At 46.2% G+C, this 10,925-nt stretch overlaps 1 protein-coding gene across 1 annotated transcript in view; it reads left to right on the top strand.

The window, feature by feature from the left end:
- The first annotated feature begins 236 nt into the window (after window positions 1–236).
- The window catches only part of LOC135313422 (arf-GAP with GTPase, ANK repeat and PH domain-containing protein 2-like), a 47,518-nt gene continuing 36,829 nt past the window's right edge, over window positions 237–10,925 (top strand). The window contains exon 1 of the mRNA XM_064452171.1: window positions 237–2,167. Coding sequence (XP_064308241.1) covers window positions 1,057–2,167 — 1,111 coding nt within the window. The 5' untranslated portion in view covers window positions 237–1,056. The remainder of the gene's footprint in view (window positions 2,168–10,925) is intronic.

Here is a 10,925-nt window from a genome sequence, read left to right as displayed (position 1 = left end):
CACGCAGCAGACTGAGCTCAGGTGGGGTCTAAATCTTGGTCAGAGTTCGGTGCTCACCTTGTCCTTGTGTGGGCCTGGCTCAACCCTCGGACAGTTGGCTGGGAAGCGTGAGGTGTAGCTATACACCTCTACCCTCGGGAGGGGAGAATCGGAAGAGGAGAAAGAAGCGGTGTGAGAGGGACAGCTCACTCTCCCCGGTGAGTGGGGCCGGCACACGCCTTCCTCCCACCCGTGCATCGCGCCTCGCCGATCGCTCCCGCTCCTGGGCGGGCGGGAATCCGGCCCGGCGCTTGGCACCGACCGGGCTGCCGCGGCCCGGCGCTGCCCGCCCTCCTTCCCCGCCGTCCTTCCCTCCCTCCCTCCTTTCCCCCTCCTTCCCCGCCGTCCGTCCGTCCGTCCGTCCGTCCCTGCCCGCCCAGGGGCGTGCGCCGCGGGGCCGCTCCGCTCCTCCGGCGGCGTTTTCGTTTCCCGACGGGGCCTTCTCCACCCCGACCGGGGCAGCGGGCTGGCGCCGCCCGCCTCCCCTCCCTCCCGAGGACGGACATTAATCGGGTTTACCCAGCAGAGGGGAAAAAAACCCACAAAAAAAAAAAAAAAAGAGGACGCCAGACCCGCAAACGTGCACCCGTGCTGTAAACAATGAATTTGAAGGCGGCTGCTACGGCTCTAATCCCGTGAATACCGGACCCGCTTCTCCCCGGCAATGCATTTTGGGATCCGCAGGAGGATGCGTGCGGTGGCCGCATGGATGTGACTCGCCCCCGGGCGCCTCCTGGGCAGGGGCCGGCGGGGCGGGCTGCCCCCGACATGGACGCCGTCCGCCGGCGGGGAGCGGTGCTGAGGCGCCGCTGAAGCGGGGGCCGCCCGCCCGGTGACCGGCACCCCCGTCGGGGTGACCCCCCCGAGCCGGGTCTCACACCGGGAGGATTTCTTATTATTTATTTTATCGGGTTGCAGTGTTTTGTGGGTCGTGCATTTCGATCCGCCGCTCCCAGAAGCCCACCCCGCACCTCCCTTTCCCGGCCGGCCGCCGCCGCCCGAGCAGCGGGGACAGCCATGTACCTTCTGGACAGCAGCGAGCCCCCGGCTGCCGCCGCCTCCCCGGAGAGGATGCAGCGAGGGACCCCCCAGAGGAAAACCGTGTACCGCATCTCCGTGACCATGGTGAAGAAGGAGCTGCTGGGGCCGGAGGGCGGCCATCCAGGGCCGGAGCTGCCCCGCCGCGGGGGGAGCCGGCCGCCGGGCTCCTCCAGCCTCACCAGGGCCGGGCTGCTGCTGGTGGAGGAGGAGGAGGGTGAGGAGGAGGAGGAGGGAGGCGGTGAGGAGCGGGACCGAGTCCCCAGCCCCTGCGGTTTCCGCAACTTCAGGACCCTCAGCACCGGGCAGCTGGAGCTGGGCCGCCTCAAGGTGCGGCGGGGAGGCGGGCGGCCCTTCCCGGCCCCGCTGCCCCTCGGCGGGCCGCGGGGCTGCCCTTCCCCGGAGCGGGGCCGCGCCCGGGAGCCGCCGGCGGCCACCTGCGGCGGGGACGGAGCCGGAGCCGCGGCGTCCCGCGATGAGGAGGATGAAGAGGGGGGCCCGGGGGCCCGCGGCCCGCCGTCGGGGGAGCGGGGCCAGAGCCCCCGGCGGCAGCCGGGCCTGCTGCGGCGGAGCTTCAGCTTCAGGCACTGGAGCGGCGGCGGGGAGCAGCCGGGGGCGCGGGGGCCGGGCCGGGTGCGGCGGCACAGCAGCTCCGGTTGCCTCCCCGGGCCGCCGCCGAGCCAAGGGACGCGGGGGTCCCCGCCCGCGCCCGCCACCCCCGTCGTTACCCCCGAGAAGCGCAACACGCTGGACGTGGGCGAGGTGCTGAGCCAGGCCGACCCCCTCTCCCGGCTGGAGCGCTGGGAGCGGAGCAAGAGCAAGAACCGGACTCTGGATAACAGCGACCTGCAGCGGCTCTCCGAGCGGCTGGGGCCCGCCTCCGCTGTCCAGGAGCACCGCCGGCTGCTGCGCTTCTTCAGCAGCATCTTCGCCCGCAAGGACGGCGGTACCGCCGCTCTCTTCGGCAGCCCCCACGGGCGGTCCCCCCGCAGCAGCTTCTCCAGATCCAGGGTTTATTTTAGCAGCCTCAGGAGAGCCACCGCAGACATGCAGTCTAGCTCCGAGAGCATCAACGGGTCCCCGCACAAAGGTGCCCTTCCTTGTCTCATCTTGGGGGTATTTGCTCCAAAACTCGGCGTCGGTGGTGGGGGTAAAATGACATTTATGCGTGCAGAGAGGGAGATATGCTGCACTGGGATACGCGGCGGTTGTGCGCAGTGGTGGATGTGGTGTGTTTTTAAGTGTGTGCTAGAGCTTTCTCCTCAGGTGCATTGTCAAGCGGCTGTGATGGGGACAGGTTGGGCTGTGTGCCTCCTGAGCTAAAAAGCGCTCTCTGGTTTGATTCATTGTGCCTTCTAGGATGGCTGAGTGAGGCAAGTCTAGCTCGTTTAATTATGGAGTGGAAGCTGAACTTCAGTGCTACTGCATATAGGTCACTGGGTGGCCTAGTACTGTGCAGCAACGAGTCTTTCACCTTTTGGAAAGACTTTTGTAATTAGAATTAGACCAGTTATGGTGGTCAGAAATATACCTGCTTGCTTTGGAGGAGTGGGTGAATACTGCTGTGAATGTGTTGTAAATCCTAAACCTTTTTTTGTCACAGAAGATCAGTTTAACTGAGTTTGATATTTTTTCAAAAACCCAGTATGAATTCAGAAGCCGTGCTCCTTGAATTATTTTATATAGCTGCGTACAAATCTTTAACTAGCTAAAGTGTTGTTAATGCTAGGTGGAAATCAGACTGGGAATTCTGGGGTTTGTGAATCCCTAGGATACAAGAAAAACTTGAAAATTAACCTTACTGTGGGATGGAAGTCAAGAGCTGACTAGCTGCTTCCTGTGAGATCTGAAAGGATCAGGGTATCATTGACTGGGACATGTTAAACCAGAAATGCTGGTTGCGGAGTTTCATTATAAGACCGCATGCTTTCTGCCTAGCTGTGCTTTTCAAATCCTTAATAGGTATCTGTGATGAAACATTTAACTAGTAATTACAGTAGCCTTTGAGCACTAAGTGCTTATCAAAGTGGCAAATGATCTGTAAGTTTCTGCTTCTCTCAAAATACAGTTCTCAGTTAGAAAGGTTAAGCTTTCTGTAAGGCACAGGTACAGCAGAGGATATTGTAGAATTGGGCCAGGGTGGTTTATTGCAAGGAAGCAATAGCAGGAGGTGCTTCGCCGTGTTACCAGCCCGTTACGGATCCAGGAGTCCTGCTGTGAGTGGAGTGTGCCCAGAGTTTGAGGCATGAGGAGCAAAGCCAAATATTTAGACCTAGTGACTGAGGGTTGTAATATTTTATTGATGTAGAGGCATTCATGTGGGCTTATAATAATCTTGACGGAAATTGTGGTCTGACCTTGGTTAAAGTTTGAGGTAACCACAACAGAGAGTTATTTCATACAACTATTTATGCCTGTCCTGTGCCAATATGCTTAAACTGTTACTCTATTTTAACAGTGTACAGTCATATACTCGGAGCACAGTCCTTTCAGCCTGGGATAAGTTGAAGATTTCAGTTAATCAGTAACTATTGATACGTGGCATTAAGATATTCCAGAGAGGTTTCTCTTGTACGTGCTAGTATCAAATTTAACTGGTGAAAGTAAGCTTTGAGGCTTGTTTTCCAGAAAATGCGTCTTGGGACCAGCGATGTGGCTGCAGGTTGGTAGTGGTGTCACAGGCTTGCGTTGCGGGTTAGCAGGTCTGGTGTGCTCTGCCACTGTCTCTTTTTTTCTGGAGAAGTGCAGTTATGGTTTTTGCTATCAGGAAAAAATACAGTTTCAGCTGTTCCTTATTGGTGTTCCCCAGAAAGTGTAAGTTTAAACTATTTTGTCTTTAATTTCCCGTATTATTTCTTCAGGAAGAAAAGCTTCATGAGACATTACATGATAGCATGCCAAATACATTTTAATATTGTAAGACTGGAACTAGCTGCTATTCAGCAAGGACTTGTGTATTTTGCATCTTTAGTTGATATGAAATTGGTATGCACTTCACAATCTTCTGCTTAGAGTAATGATAGGGAGACAGGTGGAATCTTGATTTTAATGTGTTCGGTCTTTCCTCTCCTTGTGTAACCAGTTGCGAACAGAAGTTTCATTGCTTGAAACTCGCTTCCCTTGTGCCACTGGTATTCCGCACGTTTGGTGCTGTGTACAAGTTACTTAGTACTTTCTACACAAGGTCTGCCTAAGGTCTGTAGAGAAAATAGAAGTTTTAAACTGTGTACCTGTTGGCATTTTCAACTTGAAAGAATCATCTAGATATAGCAATATATGATGAGGATGATATTTCTTGAAAATCTGTCCTTAACTACCTTAGTCAGGTAGTATACTTTTGAACAGGCTGAAGTTACGGAATTTTTAAATCAAAAGAATAAAGAAGATTTAAATCTATGCATTTTTCATGTTACAGACTTTCACTTATGCTGTGAAATAGGTAAAAGTTGATTTTATTTTGATTTTTTAAAAGTTATTCTTCACAGTGTCAGTAAATGGGCTTTGGGCATCAAGCATTTTTCCTTTTCTACTTACAAATCCCATTTGCTGCAGCATTGTTCGCCTCAAGTCCCATGAAAGCAACAATTCCCAAAGCTTTTAGTAGTGTGGGGACAGGGGATTCAGACACCTGCTTCCCAGCTAAGGTGAACTATGGTTCCAGGACACGTAAGTGTTGATCAATTTTTTCCCTGTACAAGTTAACTTTAAAAGAAGAAAAGCTGAAGGTAGGGGTGGGGAAGATTGAAGTGGCCTATCTGCCTGCCAGGCCAGTGTCTATGTTGTGGATATTGTTCATGGTCTCTACTTTTGCAAGGGCTGCAGTGTGCTAATGTAATGTCTTCTAGACTGTGGAGGTGACGTTAGTAAGTTGCTGCTTTTTTTTTTTTTTTTTTTGTGGCTAGCTTTGTGTTAAAAACACCAAAGTATTTTTGTCCATTTTGAAATAATCATTATAAAGTAGACTAGTTTTGTACCAATGCTGCTATTCTAACGTCAGAGTGTTTTTCCATCTAAATATTTTAAGTAATTAAGTTTGAAGTTCAGTTGTCTCAGATTTTAGTAGTCATGCTGTGGTATTCCAACCTGTAAATTCATTCATTTGAAGCAAGAAAAGTTCTTATATATTTGCCACAGCCACCCCCGAAAAAAAAGGGAAACTTCCATAAACTTCAAGTCAGAGGAGCAAGAGAAGCTATTTTTGCCTTCAAATTATTTAGGAAACTTGTCAAGGGAAATGTTGTTTCTCATCTAAACTGTTTTCCCCTTGAAGTCTTCATGATTCTTTGATAATGAGCGGAACTATTGCTGCTCTGGAAGAGGAGGATGTGGCTCTGGGGCAGTGGGGTTTGAAAATAGCAGTTTCTTTTTCAGTGGTTCTCACTTGGTGCTTTTGTTTTGAGATAACTTCATTTAAATAACTCCTTTTAAGGATACATTAAGGATATTTGTGATTCAGAATTATAGGCTATCAAAAGGATTATTGTTATAATATGATAAACCGCTCTTTTGAGTTCCCGTTCCCGCCCATCCCGCCCCCCCGACATTTGAGAGGAGTTAGTTTTAAGCTCTTACCTCAAACTCTCTGCAGTTTAGAACCATGGGAAGTGGAGGGAAACTGACGAGCGATCGCATTTGGAGGCCTCCAGTCTTCTCTTGAAAAGCTTCACTTGAAATAATACTTGCTAGTTCTGTGTCATCTCTTGCTTCTTACACTGGTACAGTCACCACTCTTGTATGCTGCTGGCATTTCCAGGACCAGCCCACTAAACTTTCTATGCACTTACATGGGTGAGTAGGCAAAGCTTTGGAGCACATGAAATTTGGGCAATGTGATGTAAATGTATTGGAAATGGTCCAGCATCGTTCCCCGTCTTGTAGCTGAAGGTTGTTGGGGATGTGCCGGTACAAGCATATTCTTTTTCAACATTGGAGATTCCCTTTCTTTAATGGTCTAAAAGTCTTCAAGGACTCTTCTAGCTGTTTCAGTTATTGTGAGTGAGTGTTGTTTAGACGTTGCCATGAAAATAAAATCTAGCAGATAAATAGATTGCAATTGGGGTTAAGCATTATCTAAGACGGTTTTTATTATTATTTATTGGGTAGGTCTTGTGTTGAGCAAAATGAATGCCAGCTGCACTGATACAGCCAGATGATTAAGAACTGAACTGGTATTAAGGTCACTGGCTGAATTAGAGAATGAGATGGATTAATGTTTTCACAATATTGAAGTGTATGCCAGATGCTGGCAGTCATGGTCTTTGTTTTTCTGTTAAAATTGAAAAGAAATGTAGAATTTTAGTGTTGTTCTATATTAACTCAACAATGAAACGCCTAATGGCAGTAGTGGGTAACTTCTTGGGACAGATCACCGAATACTTGTGTAAAAGCCTTGTGCAGGCATTCATCTCCATTCCCTCACAAACCAAGCTCTGTAAATGAAATTAGCATAGTTGTTTTGCCAGAGATCTGCCTATTGCTCGGTTTACTTCTGTATGTAATGGTGTTGTATTGATCTGGTGAAGCTCATGTAGATGACCAAACCCCAGTTTGTACAAGGAAGAGAAACATTTAAGACATGATATCCTGGTTCCTTTCCTCCTAACAACTTGGCCTGAATTTGGGGGTGATCAATGTGGCAAGAAGGATAAGGTTACTCTGGAACTGTTTCCTAATCCTAGTGAGTCTGGAGTTAAAGACGCAGCATTTGGTTTTTCAGAAGTGGGGTCTGTATGTGGGGGTAGTATGTGAGCTCTTTACTGAGACCGAAGGAAGGGTTTAAGTTGCTCATAGTGGCTGCAAATAGAGAACTTCAGACTTTGCTGGTTCAGCCATTAACAATTCTTCACTGGATGGAATGGGCGTTTTGCCCTAAAAAATGGAATCACTCATACCAGATGCTGAACCCTTATTTTCTTCAGTAGTTGAGCAGCCAGACCTTTCAGTTTGACAAAATGTAGTTTCAAAGCAGTAGGTCACATGCTACACAACACCAGCTCATTAGTAGAATTGCATTCACACTGGAGAATCACTTGGGTATATTTTGAATGAGCAGTTTGGCGCTCTTCTGCACGGCTAACTTTGATACTGCTGTGCTGACGATGACCGCTGGTAGTTTAATGCTGATTGCCAAAGTACAGCTATCCAGTTACCAAATAATTTGTGTAAGATGATAGCCGAAATAGCATGTAACTATCATTTTCTTTGGCATGGTTATAACCTTAGAAATAGATAGTTGGAAAGTGGAGAGCGAGTGCAAATAAATTGCTTTCAAATGTCTGCATATGCATTTTCACCTTGAGCTGCAGAGGGTTAAAAAAAGTCATTAATGCAGACCATTAATGTAATAATGTTGCTTTTGATAATTGGTGTTAGGATTTCCCCTAGGCAACTGCAGTAAACACACAGTGAAAGGCAGTTTCTGCCAAAAAATACAGAATGGGCTTTTTCATGTGTGAGGAAAAAGAAATGGCAGTATATTGAACTTGAGAAACTATCATCTATTCTGTTCATGAAAAGCATCCAACATAAAGCTATTATCTTGATGGAAGTTTAAAATAGGGCGTTTGATGATTTTGATGTTTCAGACTGGTATATAATTACAGTGTTTGACAAATACTTCTGCTTTATTGACAAAATAGTACCAAATGTTTTCTTACAAGAAAACAGGCGACAAATACCATCCAGATAATAACCATGCAGTGCAATGCAGCTTCCTACATTTTTTTTAAACTAATCACAGAAGACGTTAATAAAACTTCAGTGGCGGGCCTTGTTATTTATTGAGGTTTTCTTTGGGGATCAGAGGGCGAGCAAGGCAGAGAGACCTGGCTTCCCATGCTGCAGCCGTTGATCTTCAGTTACAGCTGTAATCGGTTTGGAACAGGCAGGGACTTGGGGCAGTGCATTCGTCAGGAGGGTTAGTTTCTGCATTGGATAATAGTCTTGAAAATCTTGATCAGTCTAATTTGAAGGAATATTTGTGGTGTGGGTTCACTTAAGTTAACATTAATTTCATGGATAGTACTTGTTTTCATATGGTTTGGCTTCCTTTGTGGTTCCACAGATGAAGATGTAAAGGTCACTTGTCTGAAGTTATAACACAGAGTAAATCTCTCAGTGTATTAAGACATTACAAAAAGATTTTTATGAGGAACCCGCATAGGATCTGGCCGTAATGTCAGATACAGTAACAGTGATTTATGAGGTAGGCACACCTGTATTTCCTGGTTGTAAATATTCCACTTGGGTGGTATACAAAGTTATAGCTAAGTGATATGGGACATGTTATTTGTAAATTACCCGAGACCCATTATTTGTAACTTTTATTTTCACTAGCTTACAGATAGAGAACTATTAAATACAGTATAAAAATTCAGCAATGTCAGTTCTGGTTACATCAAACAACTTTTATTTTAGAGGAACTGATGATGTGTCTCAACTCCTCAGCTTGGTGAAGTTAATTTCAGCCTTGGAGGTCCTTATTAAGAAATAATGTGGAAGTTTCTTGGAAAGATCCTGGTGTTAGCAAAGGATTCTCGTTCTTTGCAGTGCCCAAGATATAGTGTGGTTTGAATGCCTGTGAGCTCTGCTTCCATTTTGTGAATGAAGCACCGTACCAGATCTTTCCTTCCTGGAAGTGCTAGATGCTGATGTTTTGTAACTTAGATATGAAGGCGAGCTCAAATACTGGCTGTACTGGCTGCTGCCAACTCTTGGCACTTCCAAAGTATTTATAATGCCTTTTTATTTGTTTGCATGTACTTGTCAGTCAGCTCGTCTGGCTGGTTTGATAGAGAATCTGGATTCCTAAAAATACTGTTTTAGTTGTCCTGGACTTAGTGTGTATATACATATACCTGTGTGGTTTTTGAGAAGAGGATTCTGTAACACTGGTGCAATTTTCCTCATCTTATTCCCATGCAAACAGTCGCTTAATGGCAGTGCTTATGTATTAAACATAAGGGAAAACTATTTTAAAAGGAGGGTGCTAAACCATGTAGTGCAGTTGTGTTTGTGACTGTAAGGATATGTAATGCATCTGTCAAGATGCACTCACTCCTTAGTTTCTCTACGGCTTTCTGTGGGTGCATACGTTATTTGGGTCTGAAGAGCATGATGTTTCATCTTTGTCTTGATATTAAATTATTGAGTTACTGCTTACTCTCACTATTAAGTGGCACCTTTTTTTTTTTTTTTTTTTTAATTTTTTAAGATTGAACCCTGAAATATCGTTGGCCCTTAGCACTGCTAGTGTTGCTATTATGGAGCATTCTTGCAGAGATTATGGTCTCTCCGTAGCTCCTGAAAACCAAAGCCTTCTTTGGGATGAGTGTCAGAATGACACACTGCCTGAAGCATCTCCTGCTCTTCCAGGGCTGTTACTGCATTTGTATCAGGGGTATACTGCCTGTGAAGCTGAGATGTTGACATAACTGTTCCTTATGCAACATCCTAATTCAGAAGCTCTTCTGTTCAGCGATACAGAAATATTTATGTTGGCAAGACAACAGCTTTTCTGTCGATGTCTGTGTCCTGCAGGGGAAAATCTTATTTTGTGCTCATGGACAATACAGAATTGAACTTCTCTGTAGTTTTAATTATTAAAGCTGTTAAAATTGGATGTCCGTTGTTCTTCAACTTTGAGGGGATTGTGCTCAGGACTTGGAGAGGAATTTGATTCCCCCCCCCCAACCTGACTTTAGTTGAAGATCACCCATTTTGCCACATACTTGCTGCAGAGTGTTGGTTTCCTTGGTCAGGCTGCTCTTCGTCACAGTCCAGTATGGCAGATCGCTACTGGCTGTCACTGGTATTGCTCTCACTGTGTATAACCTCTCGTCCCCTCCTCTTTGGCTGTCCTGTGTCTCTGTTAAAGTACTTGGTTAGAATGCCTGCCTTGAAGTTTATTTCTTAGGTTGTTTCTAATTCTCTTCCTAGTTCCTTATGGAAAACCTTGTTGCCGCAAGTATTGCATGGTTGAAAATAAATACATATAAGTACCTTTCCCAACCAATCCATGATTTTACACAGGCTCCCATCTTCATTCCTTGTAGATGAAGGTGGTGTTTTTCACTAAATAGCCAAAAGAACCATGTCTCGTTGTTTTGGGTACTGGTGAGAAAGCAGAAGCTTGGAAACATGAGATGTGGTTAGTTTTCAGTGCTGTTCATGTGGTCTGGGTTAATGCAAGAGAACTGCAGCATGGGAACTGTGTTTCGACAAGGATAATGCTGGCTCTTCTCAGTGCTTGGCCCTTGGGGCTCTCTTGTTGATGGCAGACATAGCCTGTAGTTCTCAAGGCATGGGGTAACCTGGGCCTTAGCTGAATGCCACTGAATGCGAGCAGTTCTGGGTAAAATAATATTACTCTTGTGTTCAGTTTTAATCTCTTAAAAATATCTGGGCATGTCTTATGACTAAAGAAATTCTTAGATATTTTTAAGCTAGCTGAAAAGTCAGTGCTTAGTGCAGATGATGATATTTGAGGTTATAACATTGCTGTGAACGAAGAGATGAACTTCAGGTTCAAGGTTAGGTGGGGTGGGACCCTCTGGGAGGGGACGTGAAGCGCTCTGAAGAAATTCCTGATTTTCAGTTTAGCTACCTGCAAAGTTTCCTGGGTGACTCAAGGCAAAGTTGTTATGAAGTTGTTTAAATAGACTATGAAAAGAGTAGGTTTAGATCAGATAAGCGAGATCTATGTTTGGCGCCTTCTCTGTGTATAAAGACTTGTAAGTGGGCTTGGTTATTTACTGTGCATGTACCCTAGGCATGGTAATACTGTATGTCTAGCTGCATTGAAAACTTGGTTGTGGGAATCTTTACCTTTTCTTGCCCCTTTTTATCTC

The sequence above is a fragment of the Phalacrocorax carbo genome, chromosome 5, assembly GCF_963921805.1.
Source record: "Phalacrocorax carbo chromosome 5, bPhaCar2.1, whole genome shotgun sequence".
NCBI lineage: Eukaryota > Metazoa > Chordata > Aves > Suliformes > Phalacrocoracidae > Phalacrocorax > Phalacrocorax carbo.
Note: the sequence above shows the minus strand (reverse complement) of the source record. Positions and strands in the feature narration are given on the sequence as shown.